Consider the following 26,953-nt stretch of genomic DNA (forward strand, 5'->3'; position numbering starts at 1 on the left):
GTCAGAACTTTTTCCTTGCATCCGTATCTATTTAATAGCAGACGTTGTAGTGATCTCTGACATTTGCATATTTTACAAATATACAAATTAGACACCATAGATAAAAATTTTTATACATGCACCAAATTACAGCTGTGGTTGTCATGGTTACAACTTGTAAAGATGACAGTGCCATGCCTGACAGTAAATACTCTGAGGATGATGATGATTGTGAGAGCTTTGATGAACCGGACTTTGGGACCAAATGTAGAAAATTAGAGGGCCAATGTCCTTCTGATTTCAGCGTTTATTTTGAGTAAAGTTTTACTGAACCTTACTACAGTTTGAACTGTAATCCGATATAAGAATCCGTTGCTTATAACAGGGCTTCAACTGCACAGACATGAATCTCAAGATGAAACAAGTAGAGAAACTGCTTCTTTTCCTTTCAGGGAAGGAAGGGCCGCGGCTCTATATTTGTTTGGGCTTCAGGAAACGGCGGGCGCAGCAGAGACCACTGCTCCTGCGACGGCTACACCAACTCCATTTACACCATCTCCATTTCCAGCACGGCCGAGAGCGGACGAAAGCCCTGGTACCTGGAGGAGTGCTCGTCCACCCTGACCACCACGTACAGCAGCGGCGAGAACTACGACCGAAAGATCGTGAGTATCACACCGGCTTTGTGTTTGTTGGGTATGTTTGGGATTTTTTATTTTTACTTTTTTTTGTGCAAACTGATCGTCATGACTTCAAGATGTACATATTGAGTGTGCATCATCTTCTGTCAATCCTTTCTGTTATCAAATTAAAAGAAAAAGCAGGAAAAGAGCTGCAGCAGTTGTTCCCTGCAGGTGTGCTCGACAGCCCAACGTCTGTCTACAAGCACGCCACATTCCTCGCTTCCTAACTCAGCCAGCTGGCTCCAGTTGGTCACAAAGCCTCTTCTTCTTAAGAAGACATTTATTTTCTTCATTGTGAATGTGGTTAAAGCACCACGACTTTGTCTGACAGTTTTCAACCACATCACTGGGATGAACTAAGATGTCTGACCATGAAGAACTGGCTTGTTCAGCATCTTCTTGCTACATTCCTCACACTGACATTACACACACACACACACACACACGCACACACACACACACACACACACACACACACACACACACACACACACACACACACACACACACACACACACACACACACACACACACACACACACACAGAGTTTCTGTAAAGCTTTTGAAAAGTAGAAGCTTGTGTGTCATAACTTTTGGCCAGTCCAGAGCAGATGGTAAGGTCCAGTTTGTGTTCAGATAATCCCTCAATATTTCCAGTCCAAACAGGCTCCATTTGATGAGAGCTCAGACTGGAAATGATCCAAGTTATTCTTGGCCAACTGCATGTCAAGCTGTTTAACGTATGCGCGCAATCAAAGTAAATATTGCGGCTCTTTAATAACTTTTCTTACCTCATATTGCTTAACACAATGTGCCTTTTGTTTCTTTCATAATAAACTGATGTGCAAGTTTTTGTATGAAAGCTGGAATGTGTGTCTGAGTGATTTCAGGTGTGTTTAAATCTGGCTGATACTCATTTCTTTAGTCTGTCTCTTAGGCTGCGTTTACTCAGCAGGCAAATGCGACCCAAAACAGATTTTTTTTCTGGCAGTCTGGGCGGCCCAATTCCAATCTTTTCACACATACAAAAAAAAAAAATCTTTATTGAAGTCTATTCAATAAAACTTAATTCATCCCTAGGGGGAAATTAAGGTACAGAGAGCAGCAGCAGCACATACAGAAACTGACGTATAACCACATAAAACAACATAAAACGTATAACTAAATCGGAAACACAGGCAATAATTTTTAAGGCGTCAGAAGTCTAAGCGGACACGTCGACTTTCACATCATCGATGTGACATTTGCGTCATAACTCCTCACCAGAAGAAGTCAGATGTGGTAAATAAAGACATAAACGATGGCTAAAACGTATAACAAATTATGAAAGACGTTTGTTAGTGAAGTGCACCGCATCGCAATCAAGCTGCTCCTGGTCTGACTTCACATCCAGACTTTTGTACAGAAGTTGCAGTCTGTGCTCCATTGCTATTAGCTAAGCTCTCTTCTTCTTAGCGTCTTTTGTGTGATGATCTTGTAACAAGACTGTCATCCCTAAGTAACTTTAATGGTGATCCATAAACGGCTCCATCCATTATTTCTTCCTTAAACTGTGCGCTCCTATGACATCGACGTTCTTGCATGCGGTTTTTTCTTTGGTTGTTGAGACACAGAGGTTTTATCTCAGTTGCATCATTCGGTAATACGAACGACCACAACAACAAAAGGAAAAATTTGATTTCAAAATAATTGGAATTAAGCTAAGACCTGCTGTGTGAACGTAGCCTTTCCCTCCCTTTCTGCCTGTCGTCACTGCCATCTTCTTCCACAGTTCTGTCATTTAATTATCCCCGTCTTAATTGTAGTCGGTGTTACATCCATCTGTTTGAGTCTCTCCTGCTCCCTCATCCTCAGATCACAACAGACCTGAGACACCGATGCACAGACAGTCACACCGGGACATCAGCCTCGGCTCCCATGGCAGCTGCCATCATTGCTCTGGCCCTGGAAGCAAAGTAAGATCCACTTAACCTCATCCTCTCATCCCTTTGTCCCGCCGCTAACCTCTAATGCCCTCTTGTCCTCTTATCGCACCGATCTATAAGAGGAACACGTGAGACTTCACACTGTCAACAATGCAAACGCACTTCGTCGCTTGGAGATGCAGGAGTCTTTGCACTGAATGTTGAAAGAAAAAAAAAAGTTTAAAATTCACCTTGATTTTCTTAAACAGAGTTTTCAATTGTTGCGTTTTGAAGTAAGGAACGTTCTTGCAGTTCTGAACTTTGTTGCTGCTTTTCAGATGGTTTGTCATCATGCTCATTCAGTGGTTATCTACAGGGGCTTTGTCAGGATTAAACTGACTATTGGGAAGCGGCAGCCACGTTTAGCTGCAGTGTGTGCAAACTGTAAGAAGACTTATTCAGGATTGTTCCCGTCGGACCCTGGCGGTAAATTATGAATACATGCACTGGGATCCTGAGGCAGGTGGATGACTCATTAGCATTTTGATTGTTTGTTGCAGAAATTTAAACGACGAGGCGCTTTGCTTTATGCCTTTGCTTTATGCCTTTGCTTTATGCCTTTGCTTTATGCCTCTGATCATTCACTCAACAGTCGATTAAAAAAAGAAAACTTCATTATCACGAAGCAAAATATTTCACTTCAGTTTATCTATATAAACTGTTCTCTTTTTTTTTTTTTTTTTTTTGTTTTCAGATTTTCTTAATCAAAGCGAGACCAAAACCTAGAAAAAATAATTTATTAAAAGTGAGTCATTTTTTGATCTTTTTCAGTGTTTTGCCATAATCCCTTCTCGATCCTCCGTGACCTTTCTCTTTCGCTCAACAGCTCCATGCCACCAGGTTCTTCCTTTAATCTTTTAAATCCGTTCTGGGTATCGATATTGTAATAAATTCATGAATTGGCAACAGTGCAGCGCAGGTGCAGAGACTGTGAATTAGGCCCATCATCACATGTTGAGCAGCTCGGATAACTGAGGTCACGTCGATTAACCTGGATAATCCGATCCAAATCCTCCCAACAGAAAATATTCTCGGTTTCCCGGCAGTGCCGGGACCATAAGCCCGTTTTCTCAACAAGATTATCACACACGGTTTCTTCCCTGCATGCTTTCTGCTTTTCTGTGGCTCCGTCACAGCAACAATGCTCTTTGTTAGTCCTCCGAGGGGTACTGAGTTCGTTCTGAACTGACTTTCACGCTGTTGGCTCGGTTGGGTTTTCAAGTAGCCATATGCATGAACATGCAAAACCCGCTAACCACCATGCTGTGAAAAATTATTTACTTCTTTTCAGATTTCTTCTATTTTTGCTTTTTTTTTTGTTTTGTTTTTTTGGTCATACTTTAATGTTTCAGATCAGTAAAAACAAAAGGTTTAAAAAGGCAGTTTTCAAATGATTTATTTTAATGAGGGGAATAAACTGCCCAACCAAAATGTTGTGTGAAAATCCAACCTTTGAATCAACAAATGCCACCAAATCTTTGGGAAAACTGGACTTTTTATCATCAACAGGACCTAAATCAAGACTAGACTTTTGCCGATGACTAGCCAAGAGATAAATTTGATGGTGTGCAGATCATGTTGCTGCATAATTTTTAGTTGAGGGGAAAATTCATGGTTGCAACAGTTACATCTGGTGCCTTTGGTCTTAAAGCAGAAGAGCAGGCCCAGATCATCACGCTGCCCAACCATGTTTGACTATTGGTGTGATTCTCTAATTCTGAGAAAAATTTGAAGGAAATTTCTGCCCAATCTCTGTGCAACTCTTTAGATGTTGTTCTGGCTTGTTTTTCGTTGATGCACTCTTCAGCTAATTTAGGTGGATGGCCAATGTTCACCACTATGTATTTTCTGTCTGTAGATAATGACTCTCACTGTGGTTGTCTGAAGTATCGAAGCAGTAAAAAAATACTCTGTAACCGTTTCCTGACTAATAGATGGTAATGGCTTTCTTTCTAATTTGTTCGTGAACGTCTTTTTAAAAAAAAAAATTATTTCCTTTATTTAACCAGGTAAACCCCATTGAGATCCAGATCTCATTTTCAAGGGGGACCTGGGCAGAAGTCTGCAGATTGCAGTCTGCAGTCTTTAGATTGATACGTCGCTTTATCTTTTAGCCTTCTTCTTGTTGTCGGATACATTACAATCAAATGATTTATGTATTCTACCAGCCAAAAAAGCAAAAACAGGAATTCTGCAATTCTTTATTTAAGGGACTGTAAACTGATAAAGTCCACACTAACTTGATTCAGAGTTCATCGGTTTGAAGGAAATTTGGAAGCTGATGACAAAACAAATTATTATGACAAATTATTACCTTCTACCTTCTACCTATGAAAATGGACTGAAATGGTAAAACACTTCAAACCAACCCAGTGCAGTTTCTTCCCTCCCAGTTTGTTGACATTGTGATGTGTTTGTGCAGGACCTAGTACAATACATTTTGCCGAAACATTCCTTTCTTTATGTGACATAAAAATCCTAAAGTGATCAGGAAACATGAAAAGGAAGGAACAATATGTCATATAAACCTCACACTGGAGAAGGGGGGCTTCAAGAGGACAGATCGGCAAAGATGGACGAAACCTGAACCTGGTTTTCCTCTTTTTCTCTGTGGAAAAAAACAAAATCACCACAGTTTGACTGGTGTCCCTCTGTAAATAGACTGTAGAGAGGTGACAGTTTGAAGTCTATTCCCTTCTCTTTTCCCTTTTCCCTTTTCCCTTTTTCCTCAATATTCCTTGTTTTCCAGCTTTATTTCCATCCGTAATTGCAGTTCAGAGAAGAAGAGAGAAACGTATATCAGACTTCTTATTTGCTGCAGATTCCTGCTGTCTGTGAGCTCCTCCATTAATTAGTTTTGGCTTGTTTATGGGAAGGCGGTCATGGCCTAGATAGCAATGCCAAAGTCACTTTTAATTAATGACCATAAAACTTTAATGGAACCATAATTACGCAGTGGCAGCTTAGCCTATTAATATTGATCCGAACATTAATTATTCTGACTTCTTTCAGGACTTATCTGCTCTTCCACCCTTTATTTATTTTGCTCTTGACATTTTTCCAGCCAGTTGTTCTAGATGTTGAATATTCTCGTGGATTTAATAAGAGTGGGCTCCTCGAGAAGACCGGTCAGAGATTGATTCATTCAGAGCGCCACTATGTTGTGTGTTTTCTTTAAGCAGCAGTCTGTTTTACTTTACAGAGATTTAATCCAGATATTTTCATAGATGTTTGTTTTCATTGGAAACGTCTACCTCTTTTTAACAAACCAGATTTTGCCTGGGATTTTCCATGTGTTGGGTTGATTCTCAGCGTTAAACAGCTAATCCTTCCCTCATGGAAGAATCCAAGGTTGATTGGTGTTTCTTTAGCTTCACAAAAAAAGCCCCAAATTGTCTGAATTTCACAGAATAACAAGCATATGTAAACACCTCTTTGGAAACATGTGCAGCAGCTAAATATGTGACGTTCAGACTCTCCACAGATGTTCGGGATTTTAAACATACATGGTCTTATGTAAGCGACTTAGCAGGAAGTCGATTGCTACTCTTCGTCTCTCTCTTTCGCCCGTGTTGTATCAGAGAACATTTTTAGCTTCAAAAGCCCAAAACTATGGAGAACATGCACGATATCTGACAGTTTCTTCAAGCATTTGGGATTACTGGCAAAATCTGGAGGCCTCAGATGGTGAGGCAGTGACACGAGGGAGGGAGCAGAGCATCTGGCAAACATATGAGATCGAAGGGAATCCCATGAAAGTTGGTGACCCACTTCTTCCTGTTTCTTTTGCCTTTAATCTCCTGTTTGGGGCATCAAAGGACTTCAGACACATGGCTGCTATCTTGTAATAGCTCTCACGTGAGATCTAAAAAAGGAAAACTACGGGATATGTCAAAAGGCAGCTCTTCAACTGTGCCCTCTGTAATTTGCTCTCTAATCTAATCTACCGTACACAGTATATGACTGGTTTCTTTACCTTATGCTTTCATATTGCAGCCTCTTGTTCTTCTTTGTGATTTGTCTTTAAACCCTTTCATCTTGCATCTTTATGTTCCTCTTTCATCTAGCCATCTGCCTTCTGCACTGTTGTCTAAATTTACTCTGATGACAAAGATAAGTCTGTGTACATTAATGACCATCCTACCCTTCTAAGTCCTTTGGTTGATCTTCTTTTTACTCTAATCCGTTGACATTGCAATGAATTATTCATCATGTTTTTCTGGTGGATAATTAACCCGGCATAAGATTATTTATGTATTCATATTTTAATGAATGCTTCTTAAAACACATCTTTTGATCTCTCTTTACTGCATTATATGTGACATTATGTATTATACTTTCTGATTAACCCGTGTTTATGCTTTTCCTACTTTAGTCCTTCTCTAACATGGAGAGATGTTCAGCACATCATCGTGAAAACCTCGAGAGCTGGACATCTCAGCGCTCCTGACTGGAAGACCAATGCCGCTGGTTACAACGGTAAACATCCTCACAGAGACAAACACAATAAAATCACAAAATCAAAGGTTCTGCTCAGACTGCAAAATTGTTCAAAAGAAATATCTCAAGAGTTTTCACTCCAAAAATCTATAAGGAGACTGATTGTGCTCAAATAAAGCGAGTTCAAGAACATTCTTACCCGCCCGAGACGAGATCAATGGACGAGATTACTTTAGGAGCAAAATGTCCTAAAGAAAGCCAAAGACGGATAACTCCTAAATTGCCAATGTTGGTGTTAATGAGTCGACCGTCAAGAGAACGGTGAACTAAAGTGTGGGCATAGCCGAGCTGCAAAATGAAGACTTCGATCCATCAGGAGGAAATCTGCTGTCTGCTGTTTGATAAAGGTCACATTGTCTGGCCCGCAGACGGCTGGCAAAATGTGTTCATGGACAAACAATAAAATGGAACATTTTGGTTTGATTAAATGTATTTACTTGTATAACTTTAAATGCACAACAAATGCCGCCTTAAGGCACTTAACAGGAAAATACAAGGCAAAAATTCAACCATAAAAATTATATGCGTTCCAGTTTGATGCTGGTTATAAAGGCCAATTGGGAAAAAGTCAGCCTAATTAAATAGGTGTATTGTATAAATGTAACTTTTTTGACCTTTACATTGTGTTAAATGTTATTCCCTCTTTATAAATACATCTGGATTGTTGCCTTGTTTCTTTCTTGCATTTTTGAGGAATCCCTTAATCTCCTGTGGCAGCCATCCAGAGGTGCCTCGACGTTTTCTCTCTTAAAGAGACGGAGGCCCAATTTCAACGCGTTGAATTGCAATGTCAAGCTTCTCTTAAGTCATGTTTGATATATATGGTGTTTTAATAACAATTGATGGCATCATAGTTACTTGATTGTGCTATAAAAAGGTACTATATGCCTGGAAAACATGTCATATTGCCCTTTTAAACCAGATGATTACATGAAGTTTGACTTTCTATCATCCTTCTCCTGCAGAAGCATTTGGTGACAGTGGACAGTTTAATAGCACTGAGAAAGGGGTTTGCTGTAAAGAACATCACTGTCCCATATGTGTGACAGGGTCTGGGGTGGTGTTATAATTTGCACCTGTTTTGATTGTGTGAGGTAACCGCATTGCAGTTCTAGACGACTTTTAATCCATGATGCTGTAAAATAAGTCTTACATTAAAAACAACACCTAAAAGAGATCAGCAGAAAAATAAAACTGTGAGTTGGATTTAAAGATTCACTGAAAGGATGTGAAATAATGTTGGTAAGTACAAGTTACGAAACCTTTGAACATCCTGGAAAGGAAGACGTTTTCATCTTTCCCAGAACTGATTCTCCGTAGTAAGATAAAATCAGCAGCAGTTTGCAACACCACATAAACGAAAAGATTCACAATCTCTTACTAGACAATCATTTATTATTGCCCATCTTTTATTATAGGTTTTATTGTCATTTTCTTTAATCACCTCATCAGTTTGGACACATAACTTATTTTTGCCACAGATTTTCTTTAGTGAGATAAAAGGCCTTGAACAATTTCTCCAAAGGTTCAGTTCTTGCTTGCTAAGTGGTGTGCCGCCAGCTGCCATCTGTCAGGGTCCATGTGGTGGGGGCTGTTTTGTAACTTTCAGTGCATGATTAACGCGTACCTGAATGTATGTGTGTGTGTTTGTGTGTGTGTGAGTGAGAGAGAGAGAGAGAGAGAGAGAGAGGGAGAGTATGAAAGTGTGTGTATGTTGGAGAGAAACCAGGAGAGTGGGAACTAAGGGTCAGCCAGGCAGCAGACTCGCTGCCTGGAGACTTTCCAAGTGACAGAAGGGGGGGGTTGATGTATGAAAGAAATTCACACTGTATTATACGTAGCAATCAGTTGAGCAGTAGTTTGATTTTTTTTAGATATTAGTAATATTCTATGACTCATCTAATATTTATATCAGAAAATCTGCAGGGAATCGGTTTAAACAAAAACTTTCCATGTACATTTGTGTTACGTAATATACTGGAATAAAAAAATGGCTGCACAACATATGGAATCACAGTCATCATCACTTTATTAATATGCAGCATTTGGCAGGCGACATGCATTAATGCATTAATGCCCTGCATGCAAATAGCATATTTGACCAGACACATGGATTTTACTGAAACCAATACTGAGAAATACCAACGCTGAAAGAAAATAGAGTGTGGGGGTAAAGAGAAAAGAGAGGGGAATGATTTTATCCTTGCAGTCGCATGTTTTGCTTATGTTGTATGTTTGTCTGCATACAGACTAAAACCACTAAACATTCCTTGCTTCTGCAGTCAGCCACCTGTACGGCTTTGGCCTGATGGATGCTGAGGCGATGGTAAAGGAGGCGGAGCAATGGAAGCAGGTCCCCGCCCAACACGTCTGCGTGGAGACCGCCGACAGACAAATCAGGTGCAGCATAATCACAATCAGATGGTGCACAGCCTATTTAAATAAGTCAATAAACAACGAGGAGAAAAGAGCATTGGTGAAGACTAACATTTTGACTGGCAGGTCTTCATAGTTTGCATTGTAAACAGCTGGATTATTGGGTGTTATGAACATGCTCAATGTGGTTTCCTGTCAAAAAGATGTTCAGTTCGATTCAAAAATACTTCAATGACCCCAAAGGGAAATTTAAAAAAATCTGTAGTGATTGAGAAAGTATTTGCCCACTAATTTATTTATTTTTTGTCGCACTTAAATGTTTCAGATCAATATTCAAAAACACTGAAAATCAAAGTTAGCTTGAGTAAATAAAATGCTTTTTTTCCCCCTAATGATTCCATTGATTAAGTGAAAAAGGTCCCTGTAGCTAAATCATGAATGATCTTACGACGTTGTTGACTAAAACAACTCAACAGGCCTCAATCAAAATTATTCAAGATCAGATGAAATCAGTGACACTTTGGCTGGTCTTGAAGAGTCGTATATAAATTAAGTTCATTTTGTTTGGATCCGTGTTCATAAGGCAACAGACCTAGTGAGGATGATTTGGAGGAAATAGTGTGTGGACAGACCAGAGAAAAGTGACATGTTTTTGGAAGATGCGTCCCATTACACCTGGCAGAGCAAAACTAACAGCATTCAAGAGGCTAAACATCACACCAATAAACATGGTGGTGGTAGTATTATAATATGGGCTGCTTTGTTGTATCAGAACATCGACGTCTTGCTGCAAATACTGGAACAGTGAATCCTGCTCTCTAGCCATCAGTTTGTTGAAGTTCAAGCACATCTGAGTTATTCATCAACACAGTGACTTAAAACACAGCAGCAAGTCCACGTCTGAAAAGATAAAAAAAAACAACAACAGGATTTTAGAGTGGCTTAGTCATAGTATGGATTTAAATCTCATTGCAGTACAACCTTATACGGGTTGTTCATTTTTAGAAACTCCCCACTGTTGCTGAACTAAAGCAGTTCTTCCAAAAACAGCGGGCCAAAGTTCCTCCACAGTGATGTAAAAGACTCATTACCACTTATCACAAACACTTGGTGACAGTTGCTGGTGCCTGGAGGGAAACTGCTTGTTACTGGAGTTAGAGGGCAGTGGCCTTTTTATCCAGCATGACGTTGGTTTTAATAGCTTTTCTTCATTAATAAATGAAATCATCATTTTAAAACAACTTTTTGTATTTACTCATTAAATTTGGACTTAAAAGGCCAGATGGGCTGCAGGTTTAGTGTACTTTTATGTTGCATTGGTCATAGTGTAAGAAATGTTCCACATTTGTGTGTGTGGCAGCTTTTATCCATCAGTGGGTCAATTATTCGGGATGCACAATATATTGGCATCGCTGTGATAATTTTCATGAGACTAATAACTAATGTTTATTTAGTGTGTGCGCTTTGGGAGGGAAGGTGGTTGGCCTTGTGACAGCAATGTCAGCAGTATGGTAGATTTTTCATGATGTTGAAAGGCAAAATGTAAGTAATGTTGGTAAACATCGGTTATCAGCTGCATCAGCATCAATATCTGCCTAGATTTTAATATCTGTGCATCCCTATTGAGTATGGTTGCTGTGTAAAAGGGAACTGGTTTGTGCCTCGCTCAGGAGCCCCCCCTTTACCCGCTCTCTCCGTCTGCTCCATTCTCTCTCTCTCTCTCTCTCTCTCTCTCTCTCTCAGCTGTAACGTCTTTTCTCATTTTTTTCTGTCTCCAGTGTTTTGCACCGGCATGTGTTTTAGAGTACGGTTGTGCAAGCTGTACCTTGATAGGGGCCAAGCATTAGTTCTGGCAGGGTGGTTCTCACATAAGACCTTTACTATGCGCACACACTCTTACTCAGAGAGAGCCAGGACTTCACAGCTTGTTATTCTTGATGCAGCTGGAAGCCTGAGCGCTCTGCTGTATTAGGCTGACTGAACTCAGGGCCCTGCACTGGTTTGCCTTCAGCTGAAGCCTCCGCGGCCAGAAAGTACAGCGTTATCGGTGTCACTCTGTCTGTCCTGCATCACTGCACAAGTCACTTCGTATAGGCCCTATGTAAAGTCTGACTCTTGTCAAATCCGGTGATTTTCAAGCATTTTGCAGTCTTGTAAAATATGTGGGCTAAAGCGTGAACTGAGTAAAGCAACCCTGTCGTTTAAGCCTTCTTGTTCCTCCTGTTTTGTGTTGTGACACTTGGAGGTTCTTTAATTGCTGATGGATGAAACTGGATCTCTATCCAGCAAGAGGTAGAAAATAAAAATCTCATTCCTCTGTGACGTAGAACTAAAACAAAAGGAAAAAACTCTTATGATTCTTTCTCAATTACAAACTGAAACATTTCTGTTTATTCATGTCTAATATTAACTATGTTTTGTACATCAGCATTTTTATTTTGACAGTACACTGTCTATGTGACTTGCAGTCGAGGTCCTAGCAGAAATGTTGATAGTCTGTGTTCCTTCACACCGTCTGACCGGACCTTCCCCTCTCCTTTAGTGTTGCTGCTCTGCAGCTGACCCTCTGCACTCTGCTTGGAGTATGCACCAGAAAAGCGGAACAAAACAAAACAAAACAAAACAAAACGACATCCTTTTGTGCAATCAAGCTGGTAGTAATCAACTGTGCATCTGCTGTGCTCTGTCCCATGCGTACGGCTCAGTTATTTGAGCTGTGTCACGGAGAGGCCAGAGCTGTTATATCGGCTCCAGACTCCCCAGACAGGCGTCCAAAGAGACTGCTGCTCATTCTGAGGAGTCTGTTCCAGATAATGTTTGCTGTTTTTCTGCGTTTTCATGTTTAAATTGTTATTGACTTCTTCAGTATGACGGGACAGGCTTGTAGTGGCTAAACGCTAAAGTGGGAAAAATTGCTTAAATTTTTATTTTAAATTGATAAATTTAAACTTTTCAATTAACAAACAGATTAATGTTAGTATTGATAATAGATATCTGGGAATTTTTAATGTGTTAAATATCAGTTATTCCTTGAACGTGTTGGTATGTCGTGCCTCTTCTTACAAGTAATCAGAGACCAACTGCATATTACCTCAGAAGGATTATTGGTTGGAAGATAAACATCCATGCCGCATCAGTTTGTCGGTAAACATGTCATCACTGTGATTGTTAGGCGAGACGAGAAGGAATTTGATTAAATAATCTCTAAGACAAGATGGGACACACGTCAGCGACCACACAAATCATGGTCATTTGTTTCACTCTGATGAACCTCCAGATATTTTATCGATCTGGTGCTTTGAATTCTTACACAGCTGTGGCATAAAAACACCCTGAGCTGGCAGGATGGTATGCATTTTTTCTGGGTTTTTTTTTTTACTGGCCCTCTCTGTGGTTTTGGTGTTGTGTTGCTGTGGTGTTAGATCGTACTGCAAATGTTATTCAAGGGGCCATTAAATGTTTGTGTTGGCTGTTCTCAGGTGGTTGTGCTGCTGAGCAGTGCCTCGCAGTTAGAGCAAATATTCCTCTTTATTTTATCACATACAGCTTTTTTTTAGCAGGATGGAGATTCAGAGATGGAAAACTTTGAGCACGTTCAGTTTAAATGAAGGGTTGTTGATTGTTTTCAGGTGGACTAAAGATTGCTGATGGTTGTAGTCTTAGGTTCTCCGGAAGATCTATGGTTGAAGAATGGAAACTTTTCATGGAAATTTATGGTTACTAAGACAATTTCATGCTGAAAAAAGATCATATTTTGAAACAAAAGACTAACAATAGGCTCATGAATTTGAGAGCAGAAAAATTTACTGGCCGTAGGAGAGCCTCATTCCACAGTGGAAATGAAGAGGAGGATTTTGATGTGGAGGAAGTGACCATGTAGGATACTGATGAAGCCCAAGATGAAGTCAATTTATAGAAAGTAAAGAAACTAAGTTCGAGAAGTGTGAAGGGAAGATGCTTTTTGATTTAAATGGCTACAGAGGGAATCAGGCTCTTTTAATCTAAAATTTTGAATCAGACTTTTTTTTAGAGGGATTAGGGTAGATTCTTGTCATTCTAGTGAAAATGTATTTACTTGAGGAAGTCCTGGATTTGCAGCAATCCATCCAACCAAACTAGCATTTGACATGAAACCCAAAAGATTCCTCATTGTTTCACCGATCCAGTTTTCCCTTCGGTCATTGAATTTAAAGCATCGTTTATACTCATGTGGACGTGTTGCTAATGTTAAACCCACTAATTCAACTCCATCCTGTCCAGCAGAACCATCCGTCCGGAGCACTTGGTGCGCTCTGTGTACAAGGCGACTGGATGTTCGGACAACCCCAACCTCAAAGTGATCTACCTGGAGCATGTGGTTGTACGCATAACCATCACGCACCCTCGTCGGGGGGATCTGTCGATCAACCTGACCTCTCCGTCGGGGACCAAGTCGCAGCTGCTCGCCAACAGGTACAGAACAGAAAAAGATGTGGACGGTCAGCTGTGTTCATTTTTAAAGATGCTGTCAGATCTGGTTGTGTTGTCGAGGCCAGCTGTCACTATCGATGACAGAACTTGTAACGTCTTCTAGATGAATTGGATATTTAGACATCTTGTGAAGTAGAAAAGAAAATGTCTTATTTCAGCTGCAAGTTTTCAAAAATGTAAACGCTTGTGAGAACTTGATACTTTAATGTGTATGTTTGACAATGAAACAGATTCAGGTTTTCTGCTCTGATTGCCCCTCCACAGTCCTTACTTGTTTAGGAACAAGTAGCTCCATGGAGCTACTTGTTCTTAAACATCATTGTAGCTAATTTGCCAGCATGTTGAGGGTCGTTTTCCATTTAGAAGACACATTTATGCACATGCTTTAACTTCCTGGCTTGCATCTAGAGATGCTGCTTCAGTATTTCCACATAAACTTCTTTCCTCTTGATGTCATCTGTTGGTGAAGTGCACCAGTCCCTCCCACAGCGAATCACACAATCAACATGATGCTGCCGCCCTCATACTTCACATCCTGCATGGGGTTGTTAGGCTTGCAGCCTTCCCTCGTTTTCTTACGGCAAAACATTAAAATTTTAATCAGAAAATGAGGACGACATAAAAAGCCAGACTACAGTTTGTAAATTTACTCAGTCGCCTTTCAGCAGATGTTGGTAAGGAACTCGTTTCACTGCAGAGTCGTCTTCCGTCTTCATCCAGCATCTTCACAAGGTCTCTTGCTTTTTAGGGTTGATCCACACATTTCAGCCCAAAACACATTCCTATCTGGGACACTGAACCTGTCTGCTTTCTGCGTGGTTTAAAGGCCAGACATTTCCATGCTGTTTGTACTTGAATATGATAATTTGCGCAGATGAATGTGGAACATTCAGGCATTTGAATATTGAAGCCAAGGATGAATCACAGCTTTTGAGGTCACTTTATGGTGTCTTAACTGGTTTATTTTGATTTTTTTTTCATGATGTCACAGGAGGAGGTAGTGGTGCATTTTAGGTCTGCTTTTAAAAATATATCAGTTAACTCAAATGTTAATTAACCTGTAGGAAGCTCACAAAGGCTCGCAATTTTTAATTGGCAGAATAATCTTAGTGTATGTAAACCCCTGATATTCAAAAAAAGTTTAAAAAAAATCTATCCATTTCTCCATTCCATTTTCTTACACCCTTGTCCCTCAGTGGGGTCGGGAGGGTTGCTGGTGCCTATCTCCAGCTAACGTTCCGGGCAAGAGGCAGGGTTGCCCTGGACAGGTCGCCAGTCTGTCACAGGGCAACACAGAGACACACAGGACAAACAACCATGCACACACAGACTCACACCTACGGACAATTTGGAGAGACCACTTAACCTGACAGTCATGTTTTTGGACTGTGGGAGGAAACCGGAGTACCCGGAGAAAACCCACGCATGCACAGGGAGAACATGCAAACTCCATGCAGAAAGACCGGGGCCGGGAATCGAACCCAGAACCTTCTTGCTGCAAGGCAACAGCTCTACCAACTGCGCCCCTGTGAAGCCCTCCAAAAAAATCTAGAGAAATAAAAAGAATATGTATTCTTCTGGCATTTATGGAAATATCAATTATTTACCCAAACACAGCGGGCCTACAATAGAAAAATTAAACCTATTTTAAAGTTAAAATATGCGTGGAAAACATAAAAATTTTCTATCAACTGTAAGGTTTAATTTTTTTCTTCCTTTGCAAGTCATTATGTTTTTCACCAGCTTCACTTATCTGTCCGCGTCCCCGCCCTCGAGGCTGTGGCCGCACGCCCAGCCACAGGAGGCTGTTGTTTTACAGCTGCAGATGTTGCTAATTAAGGACGGACAACCGGGCCAGCAGTTTGTACGCATGGGGAGAAGTTCACACAGATTACTTTCAGTTTGAAGACACTGGGTCAACTCTACGCTTTCTGCTTGTGCTTCACATTTTAATTGCTGCACGACGGCTTCTTCTGGATTACCTGTGACCTTTCACTGGGTTTCAAACATTAATTTGAATTTATGAGGCATTCAGGTCTACGCTGTTCCGTATTGTTTTGTTGTTGGCCTTCAGTGCTGCAGCTTGTGCTCAGCTTTCATTGCCTTTTTACCTTTAATCACTGTAAACACCTTAGTTTTAGCTGAACGGTTACGTATTCTGATTGCTGCTAAATTCTTCCAGGCAGAATCCGGAATGCTGTAAGCCACTGCCCTGTTTGTGTTTATTAGAGGCTAATTGTATTTTGCTGAGTGTGAATTGTCCAGATTGCTCTGCTATTTGCAGCTCTTAAGTTCATTACTAATCAGACTTGGATCTGTGGGGTGTGTGTGTGCGTGTGTGTGTATATTTTTAACGCACAGGTTGTTTGATCACTCCATGGAGGGCTTTAAGAATTGGGAATTCATGACCACCCACTGCTGGGGAGAGAAGGCAGCAGGCGACTGGATCCTGGAGATCTACGACTCGCCCTCTCAACTGCGCAGCCAGAAAGTGCCTGGTAAAAACTGCACTGCTGTTAACTGGTATTAAAAATTTGGCTCAGCAGGATTTTCACTACTTTTTTTTTTGTCAGGAATGTGAGCATCTGTAGCAAACATTTGACCTGGACGCAACACATTTAATCAATTTTTTTGGAGCATCAAATGAGAACTTTGTGAAAATTTCCTCGTCCTGTTGTTTATTTAAATCTGGAACACTTTTGAAAGATGTGAACATTTGACTTGTGAGGACACAGAACTCAATAAGGGGAAACATGTAGTAATCCTGGTCAGTCGAAGGTAATTCCTGCCTGGAGGTTGATCTTCACCAGCGGTCTGTGTTTCACAGGGAAGCTGAAGGAGTGGTCTCTGGTGTTGTACGGCACCTCTGTTCACCCGTACTCCACTCAGCAGAAGGATCGCTTCATAGACCCACTGCAGCCTGAGGACGAGTTCACTGAGGAGTACAACGGTGAATCATACAAAACACACAGCAGCGTCACCATAAGTAAAAAAAAAAAAATCATGTTTAATAGTTTTTTTTAATATACATGGGGGTTTGTGGGGCTTAATAGACTGAACTGGATCATTTCTGAAAGAAAGTTAGCATTGGTCAGTCCAGACGTTGTTTTTGGGGGTTTCGCTGAGGGGCTTCTTCTGTCCGTTTCCAGGTCCCTGTGATGCTGAATGCAACGAGAACGGCTGCGAGGGACCCGGACCGCACCACTGCATCAACTGCCTCCACTACTTCCTCAAGTTCAAGAACAACACCAGGTCCATCTGATCTAGAATGTTACAAAAATTTTCTTTCTTTCTTTCTTTGCAAAATGTTTTAAAATAATAATGAGTCGATATTAATCTACTAGATCTACAAATTGTTTTCAAGAGAAGGAATAGTGGAAAGATTCAGAGCGAACATGGATCTCAAAGCTAATTTCACCTTGTAAAACAGAGACAAGAGATGTTTGAAAAGTATTGAATGAACAAGCATATTTATTAACAGGACAACCAAAAATGAACCAGAAGTTTGTTCTCACTCTGAACAAATTGTCACACATTTGCCCTCACTTATTAACCCAAGAATATTTAGTCATTAATGCTTGTGGTTCAGCCACAGATCTGTAGAGACTGTCATCCAAAACGCTTCAATGTGGGTTTAAATCTAAATCTTGGCAGGACTTTGCCATCCTACTGTGGTACTTACAAGTCTGCCAAGTTCAAAAAGTGTTTCTTCTTCATTTAAGTTTTAAATAATTTTCTTTATCCTTGATTTGCCACTTCATACCTTGACTTTATCAGTTCTGCACAGACATACACATGTTCAAACACATTTTCAATTTCAAACCGTATTTTTTATCTTTAAATCAGGTTTTTAAAGGTTTTAAATCTTGTTGGCTTTGATCCCAAGTAAAGCATGACTTTTGTTTAAAAATATTTTTTTTATGACAGAATGAAAGCATCAAAGTGTTCTTTATGAAATCATCTTTGATTTAAGACATCTAAGCATGTTAGATTTTTTTTTATGGGATTGATCTAACAAGTTGGTGCAGATGCCAAAAAAGCAGGAAAACAGCCCTTTGAAGCAAACTGAGCAAACTTCAGACTCTGGTCATGCAATGATCTGTGGAACGTACCAATAAGAAGAGCTTTAAGTTATACAAGAATTTTCAAGGTAAATGTTTTGCACCCAAATTTCCTGAATGCTGTAAAATGGCGAGAAAAATATTTTCTAAATTTGGTCGTAGAAAAATCTGGAATTTTGAAATGGAAAAACTGTGAAAACCCTAAACTACAGATAACAAACAAACAAACTGTTAAACAATGACATATACAGTAGTAAATAAATAAAAATATATATATTGAAAGATTCTTAATTTATTAACATTGATTACAGATTTTTATGTACAGATCTTTCTGGCCTCTTGACCACAGCAGATATAAAACAATAATAATCTCTTTATGCATTTCAAAATCCATCTTACAGACAAACTTTATTGCATTTTATATGGATTATATGCGTTAGATTTATACAAAAAAGTCCTATTAGGTCCTGAGTAAAGGATTTTTCCTAAATATAAATATGAAAAGTTTGCAGTTGTAACATGAAAAAAGCAAAGCGTAATTGAGACTTTTAGATGGTACTGGATCTGTGCCTAACAGGAGAAGAGGTTTTTTATTTTTATTTTTTATTTATCACATATTTTGAAGTTCATTTATATGCAGAATTGAAGCCAATAGTTGTGTAACTTTAAGGCCTAATACATTTTTCTCCAAACATGTTGTAACTGGTTTCTATTTGTCTTTCTACTGTTCTAGTTCTAGTTTCCTCAGTAAATGTTGATCCAGCTTTAAATTTTGCCTCCGACGTTGCTGATAAGTTGTGACTTTATCTACATTGTCTCATCATAAATAACTTATCATACGTGTGAACTAAGGACTCCTGTCTGTTTCTACAGTTTGACACTTTAATCGTCTTTATTGCGACAGGGTGGCTGTGGAGACGTTTATTCCTGTCGCGCTGTTAGTTTTGTCACTTCTTGCTCTAAATTATGAACCATAAACATGATTTGTGAGTGTGGGCTGTAAATATGCAGATGTGAGGATTTTCTTGTGTTACTCGAATCCCATTAGGATCAAAGTCTGCGGTAGCTGCCTTTGTGTCGGCGCTCCTCCGTGCAGATAAAAGGCAAAGCAATGCAGGTGAATGAGAACGCGACAGCTTAGCTGAAGCTTAACATCAGCCCACTTTAGAGGTGCGCTGGCCTTTTCTGCCCCCACAGGGAGGAATTGATGAATGGAGATTGGAGGGGAGAGATGGCAGGAAGGGGCAGGATGTTCAGATAATTACAACAACACACACCTTAGATGGTCTCTGTTTATTGAAAGGTGCTGGGCTCTTTGATTAGAAGTTTTCCTTTTTAAAAAAAAAAACAACAACAAAAAAACGTCTGACAATTTCAAAGAAAATCATGAATTATCTCATGTTTCTCTTGTTTAGTTCACAATCCCACTAAATATCTTTATCTGGATGTGTATGTGAACTTAAAATCGTGCACTTCTATTGTAACCGTGGGACTGTTTTGGTCTCTATTGGACAGAAAAACTTGATGCGTCAATATTTAAATCTTTAAGAGGTTTGCGTGATTGTCTGACATTGATGTTCCATTTAAAGTGACGTAATCTCTAAATCTTAGAAAGTGAATCCGGTTGACCATGATTTAAAAAAAAATTATAAATTACAGTTGGATTAGGACAGCATGCACGCTACAAGTCGTCTGTCGGCTTCAGCTCGACGAGAAAGCAGGGTCTACCGGTTCGGCGCGATTGCAGCCAGCGCGTGCTTCCACACATAGATTCAGTGTCTGACGTGTTCCATATGTGTTTTTTGGCCGAGGTTTCTGCAGAGTGTGACTAAGGCTTGAACTGTGTGTGTGTTCTGTGCTGCTGAGGACTTCAGACGTCTCTCCCCCTAAGGAAAGGAGCCTCTGGGTGACGAGGCGTGCTGAAGTAATCCAGCAGATGTTCACCTGCACGCACACAAACTGGCCCATTATGCCTCCACATCTGTCTGCCCCCAACTCGGTGAAATGTGATTGCTTCCGGTTCAGTTTAATACATTTAGAACTCATGTTTGCCACATTGTCTGTAGGATGTGGCCGAACAATGTGATCCTGTTAATATGCCGTTAAACTGTGTGATAGTGTTCATTATACATTTATGAGCTTTAACTCCTGTTTTAGATTTTAACGGAATCTAAACCAGAATATTTTATTACATGCGATTAAAACCAGATGTTTACATTCGCTTTAGAATACAGCACAATCTTTTTTTACGGTCTGACAATGACTTCTTAGTTTGGCTGTCTGGATTACCAAGTTTTTTTTCTCTTTTTTTGATTTGCCAAATGTGTGAATAAGAGATTCTTTTGAAGTGGGATAATTTTTCCCCCCTCTCTTCAAAGTCAGACTTTTGCATATACCAAGATTACTGTGCCTTAACACAATGTGGAAAACATCAGAGGATAGTAACATTATGGCTTTTTTTTTTTTACATGCGAGATATTTTAATTCAGAACATTTGAGTTAATTGGACGAACACCTGTGAATGTAGTTTAGGGCAGCACCTCAAACAAACTACTCCTTTGTGCGACGGTATGGAGAAAAAACAAAGGAAAATGAGACTACAGATGACTGAATGTTCCTAGTTTATCTACTTTAATCAGTTATTTGCGAGTATTAAAGTGCTGTACTTGAGTGAGTACATCAGGAGGCAGACTTTTTGTTACACTGTGTGTATTAGCCTTTGAACAAAGTGTCTATAAATTCAGTTAAATTAAGCCTGTACACACATGGCATAAAAGGTCGCTCGGAAATAAGCAGATGCTTTAAACACGGCATAAAACGTCCAGATTAAATGCATTTGAGAACAAAGACTTTAATTGTTTGAGACAAGTTTTATGAGGTTTTATATTTGACAGTAATGACTGTTTACATTTGGATGAAGAAATATTAATCTCAAAAACCCTTAGAACATCAAGTGTGAAGCACAGTGGTGGCACCATCATGCTGTGGGAGTGTTTTGCTGCAGGATGCACTAAACAAAATACGTAGCATAATGATGAAGAAATAACATGGATATATTAAAGCAACACATCGTTAAAGTTTGGCCAAAAACGGACATTGACTAAACAAGCCATTAAACAAGGTAAAAACGTCTTGAGGAAAAGAATGTCACATTTCAGTCAGGTCTCAGTGACATAGAAAATTTGCTGATAATTTTTGAAATGGGGATAATTTTGGTACTCCTAGCTGAACTAAATTAGCCTGATTTACTGTCAGGCAGGGAGGAGAGAAAACATTTGATTTAACTCTTTATGCATATAAATATTTCTGAGTTCATCTTCGTGACGTCCTTCAACCTCGTTCTCACCTCGTTTCCCTCCTCTGCTCCCGTCTCGCCCCAGGATGTGCGTCTCTGAGTGCCCCAGTGGATTTTTCCGTGACGACAGGAAGCGCTGCAAGAAATGCTCCTCCATGTGTGAGACGTGTGTCGGCAGTCGGAGCGACCAGTGCATGTCGTGCAGGACGGGTTACCACCTCATCGAGGGCTCCAACACGTGTGCTGTCAGCTGTGCTGATGGCTTCTACCTTGACAGTGGTGCGTCTTTTTCTTCCTGATTTAGCTAATGAGTAGATGGAGCGCCACATGTGGCAGAGCAGTGGTACTGCAGGCTGCAGTTCTCTGAAAAATACGATGCGTTTCCCTTCTCTCTCTGCTCTTCTTTCTGTTGAGCTGCTGTTAAATAAAGATCACTAGTTCCATAAAAACCTTTAAGAAACGAGTAGACGCGTTGGCAGTGAAGTGTTTGTTTCCAAACAAATTGTTGGTGGACCAGATTGGACCAATCAACACAGAGTCAGATAACTCCTCTCTTGTTAATTGTTCAGCCAGAATCCTTTTCTCTCTATTGATCGTTTATAAGCTCATGGCCCCTGAGATAAAAGCCCGGTGGAAGGTTTTGCGCTGTGGAAACGGTTTTCCAGAGATGGTGAAGCAAAGCAGACTTTTAGAAACATCTGTCTACCACCTGCCTTACAAAAAAAAACAGTACTCTGCAAAACTGTTTTTCTACTCCTGGGCTCACAGTGATGCCTTTTACCCTTGATGTAACGTCTAGCCGTTTGTTTATTTTCCTGCACTTGCTGAATCCAATTAGGAAAAAAAGAAAAAAGAAAAAGCATGTGGTAGTAAAGATGTTTTACTATAAAATAACTAAACTAAAATGAAACAGACCTACAGGATTGCCTTTAGAGTTTGATGAGGGTCTTTTCTGTGCATTGAATCATTCCAAATTTAGATTATAATGTAAACACTGAAAGGATCAACTGATTGATTTGCCTGATGTTTGAGACATATGCCAGTCTTGAATGTGGATCAGGTACAAAAGACTAAAGCTATGTAAATGACCTTTTTTTTTGTGTGTAAATCTTCTATTTATGAGCGTGTTTTTGCAGCCAGGTTAGTGTAAATCCTGGCTGCGGATCTGAAATGATCTGATCCAAATCCCGTCGTTATTCCACCAGGCCAAGTTGAAGTGGATGCTGTTTCCTTTGAATCGGTGCCACAACTTAATGTTTGGTTTTCAAATGAGCAAACTAGTTTCTTTTTTAATCACTCTGGCAGCAAAACGAGGTGAATTCCTCCTCCATCTATCACATCGACAGATTCATTATTTTAATGTTTTTCCTACTAAAGAACTCTAAGTGACGATAAAGTTAGATAAGCAAAGGAAATGCATCTGCTCCTTTATTGTATTGTAAACTTAATTACAAACAGGGTTTCTATGCAGCTCCAAGTTTGATTCTAGTCGTTTGGAGATTTGGGCGAAAACAGAAAATTGACTTTTTAAAAAAAAGTATTTTAAGCTTATCCCATTTTCTAACAGTTGTGTATAACTATGCATTCACTAATTCTTCCATCTATTCACCCGTTGTTCATCAATCATTCGATGCATTTGCCATCCATCCAACCGTTTATCCACCAGTGTGTCCATCCATCCATCCATCCATCCATCCATCCATCCATCCATCCATCCATCCATCCATCCATCCATCCATCCATCCATCCATCCATCCATCCATCCATCCATCCATCCATCCATCCATCCATCCATCCATCCATCCATCCATCCATCCATCCATCCATCCATCCATCCATCCATCCATCCATCCATCCATCCATCCATCCGTTTGTTTTTCTTTGGTTCCTCCTGACTTGCTGATGTTTTTGCAAGTTCCATATTTAAAATACTGACGTTAAATTTATATACATCTTATTTTTGGCGTTCTGAAAGGAAAATATGTAGGAGCCAGAGACTTTCCTGTTAATTTATATTTCTGTCTTTTTCTCTCTTCTCTTGTAGCTGAGGATTGTGTAAAAGTGTGGCGTAGCTTTTATTCTCTTTCAGTATTCGCAGAAGTGTGTCCTACGTTTGATCAAAACTGTGAAAAAATAGGTTCTGTTGACTAGACGTGTCAGTTTTCAAGTTTTGATGTTTATGTTATTCTTGTGTTTTTAACGTGTTGATGTTTTCTAGCAATCCTTTCTAGCGTCTGTCATAAATCCTCTTGTTTTGATGACTTTTCAACCTGTACATCTCACCAAATGTACGCAGGAGCACTGTTTCCAGGTCAGCCCCTAATTATGATGCGGCCGCTGTGTGTCTTACAGATTCCAACATTTGCAGAAGATGTCAGGAGAACTGCAAGAGGTGTTCAGCCTCCAATATCTGCACCGAGTGTAAACCTGGGATGAGGTAAGCAAAGAAAACATGAGACTGACAACATATTAAATCACATCAACTTATATCTTAACCTCTTGTAAATACACGAGACAGGGTGGCGTTACAGTTCTGTATTTATTTTAAATCTTTTATAAAGATAATATGAGTACGCACATCATATGTCAAAACTGTTGCTCTTTACGTCAGACAAACATTTTAATATTTCTCTTCACCTTCATTTATTGCAATGCTGGTTTTGGTTTTTGCCTACCTCACAACATTGTAACCATTTAAATACACACAGAATATCTTTTAGATCACTTTGTTTTAGGAATGTTATTGGGATTTCTTTTCTCACCTATACATATTCACATTTTGCCCTCTAGCACACTGAAATATATCTGCAAATATATCTGCAAGAACGAGAAAACTAGTAAATCTTCCAAAATCTTCCAGACACTGGAAGTATTCCAAGTGGGAAAATAGCCATAGGAATTTTGGAAATTTATCTGAATCTGCTGAAAATTGGGAGTACTTTATTATGTGGCCTCTGCAGAAAGCAACCTGCTGTTTACTTGTTGTTGAGATATAGAATAGGAATAACCACATCTAACCTCATAAAATCTGGTTGTTTTTTGTCAAACCTATGCTAAAATATATTACCACCAGCTGCATCTAAAATCCACTTGAACAATATTTTATAGTCCCCACTTTTTTAACTACTTATTTCAATGTATTCCTCTGATGTATTATCCATGGAAAGTTTGCAACCTTGTAATTTGCTAAAATTTTGCAACCGAAGCTGCAAAACCTGAGAGCTTTGGCACAGTGTTGGGGCGTCTCGACCCAGATGCTGAACAGAGTCGTTTAGCTTTAGCATATTAATAAACATTAGTTTGAAATGCATCAGGTCAGGCAGCTCTGCTCGTTCAGCTAAGTCAAACCTTTGCTGTCTCTTTCAGTTATATTGTCATATTTGCATTCAAGCAATACGGAGCATTTTAAACTTGATGGGACTCAAGTATCGAGGAAAAAAATAAAAGTGTTGATTAGAAATGTTGAGTCTTCAATTGATGGCAAAAGAGATTTTGTCTATTTCAGGTTACTTTTCGACAGTAAGCTTTTGTTTGGTTTAGCAACATGAACAATCTTGTTTCCCTGAAAATCTTTTTTTTATTTATTTTATTTTTTTTATTATTTTTTTTTATTAATGTAAGTTTTTGATGAGCTGTTCTGGGTTAAATGTTTCTCTTTAAAGAAACTTTAATTTAATCTCAAGTGTTTCCTAAATTTTCCATTTCGTTTTGTTTGGCCCCTTCCAGAGAGGATATCATGATTTAAAGTGGTGACATTCCTCAGAGGTCATGAGGGAAACTCCTGAGAAGCGTTTAAAACACATTGCAGTCTGGAAGTCTCAAACCCAACTTTTAAGTGTTCAGTGTAGCCAGAGGTGGAGGTGGAGACACTCGGAGGCCGTAATTTCCTCGGAACGTCTTTGAGATCACAGTTTAAAAAAAAAAAAAAAGGACCTTGTACACACACATGCTCAGCTTCCCCTCCTCCATTTAGTCTTGTTAAGAGCCAGAGAGGAAGAGGGGACCAGATTGTTTCTGGGAAATTTTTACTAACGCTTTCCAGCTGTTTTTCAGCTCAGCGCAGCAGACGCACCAACCTGTCCTCACTGTGACTTCACAAAAAGGGACTTTATAACCTCCAAACCTGCTTCCTAGCTGACCTCTATCCATACATCTGGCTCAAAGGCCAAAGCCACTTGTAGCGTGTCAAAACAGGCTGATTTATGTTGGTCCAGAACATGCAGCAAATATTCTGCTGCGCCACCCAGGAGGATGATGGAGCTATAAACTAATTTTTTATTTATTCTTCCAGTCTCCAAGGACATAAATGCCAGATGACCTGTAACCCTGGAACCTATTTCAACGGCCACAGGAGGACATGCGAGCTTTGTCATCGTGCCTGTGCCACCTGTGCAGGTAGAAAATCCAAGATTTAAACCCCCCCCCCCCCGCTATTCAGACCTCAGTGACATATTTTATTTAAAAAAATGATGCATTTTTTTTAGGTACAGGTATAGAAGCGTGTTCCAAGTGTGCAGATGGCTACTTACTGGAGGACTGGCGATGCGTGTTAACATGCAGCCCTGGCTACTACCTGTCGGAGCTGACCTCAGACAACGGCCAGGTGCAGCGGTTCTGTAAGAAGTGAGTCTGCTCGTCAGACATCTCTACATAACGCTGACAAAAAGGCAAAAATAACCTCAGGAAGAAACTCTGTCAAAGTATTTCTAAAACCTCAGAATCGAAGGAAACTGAGCATGCAGAAAGAAATAAAAAACTGAATACGCAGAGTTAAAAACTGGATATTGCATCACCCAAAGAAAAAATGTCACAGCTTAACATAACATAAAATCACTGAACCAGGAGTACTTTCTATTGAAATAAACACAACTGTGCCAGTTTTATTTTTCATTGCTGTCAGAGTTGGGGTTTCTCACTAGGAAAACATAAAATATTTGATAATGATGGGAAGTGTCCAAGTAACAAAACTCACAATAAATACAGAAAAAAAAATTTAAGTATTGATTTATTTTTGCTTTGGGTTTATAGCAAACATAAACTCCAGATAATAGTCTATCCAGCTACTGGAAAAGGAAAAAATATTGTTTCTATCTCAACTGCAAGGTTTTATTGAGACTCAGCTTTTATTTCAGGCAGTTCTGTGATACTGCAACAGAACCAAAATAATATTTTGCAGCACTAATCAGAGTCTGGCAGCAAATATTCATTCTGAACTTTTTTCTTTGCAAAATGGTTTGTATTAAATTGTTCCACCTTTACCCATTCAACACAAAGGGCTTTTTAAAGATTGAGATGTATTTTTTTTTAAAAAGTTATTTTTATTAATGCCATACAGTCCTCACCATACATGGTAAGCAATGTATTTTAATATTTTTTTACAAGAAAAAGTAGTTTCATTCATTTTGTGGAAGGTCATTAAAAACTCTACATTAATTTAAACAAAGTAAAAATAAGACAAAAAGAACATAAATAGAAATTAAATTGCTGTATTATTGCACTAAAAAAATGACATTTTTTTAAAAAAAGCTGATGTTTTGGAGTTTTAACAACCAAAGATCTGAAATTATAATTAAATATTCTTTGTCTTTTTGCTGTTTGGATAAGCCTGAAATGGAAAGATCAAAG

The 26,953-nt window shown here is 39.5% G+C and overlaps 1 protein-coding gene across 1 annotated transcript in view; it reads left to right on the forward strand.

Moving 5' to 3' along the window:
- Positions 1-26,953, forward strand: part of pcsk5b (proprotein convertase subtilisin/kexin type 5b) — a 95,869-nt gene that overhangs the window by 39,004 nt on the left and 29,912 nt on the right. Inside the window, 15 exon segments of the mRNA XM_081610684.1 lie at positions 432-644; positions 2,517-2,617; positions 7,002-7,105; positions 9,409-9,526; positions 13,763-13,954; positions 16,334-16,470; positions 16,800-16,922; positions 17,122-17,224; positions 17,337-17,373; positions 17,375-17,422; positions 17,562-17,656; positions 21,414-21,607; positions 23,681-23,765; positions 25,620-25,723; positions 25,813-25,951. Coding sequence (XP_081466810.1) covers positions 432-644; positions 2,517-2,617; positions 7,002-7,105; positions 9,409-9,526; positions 13,763-13,954; positions 16,334-16,470; positions 16,800-16,922; positions 17,122-17,224; positions 17,337-17,373; positions 17,375-17,422; positions 17,562-17,656; positions 21,414-21,607; positions 23,681-23,765; positions 25,620-25,723; positions 25,813-25,951 — 1,793 coding nt within the window.

This window comes from Poecilia reticulata, chromosome 9 (genome assembly GCF_904066995.2).
Source record: "Poecilia reticulata chromosome 9, P_reticulata-male-v2, whole genome shotgun sequence".
NCBI lineage: Eukaryota > Metazoa > Chordata > Actinopteri > Cyprinodontiformes > Poeciliidae > Poecilia > Poecilia reticulata.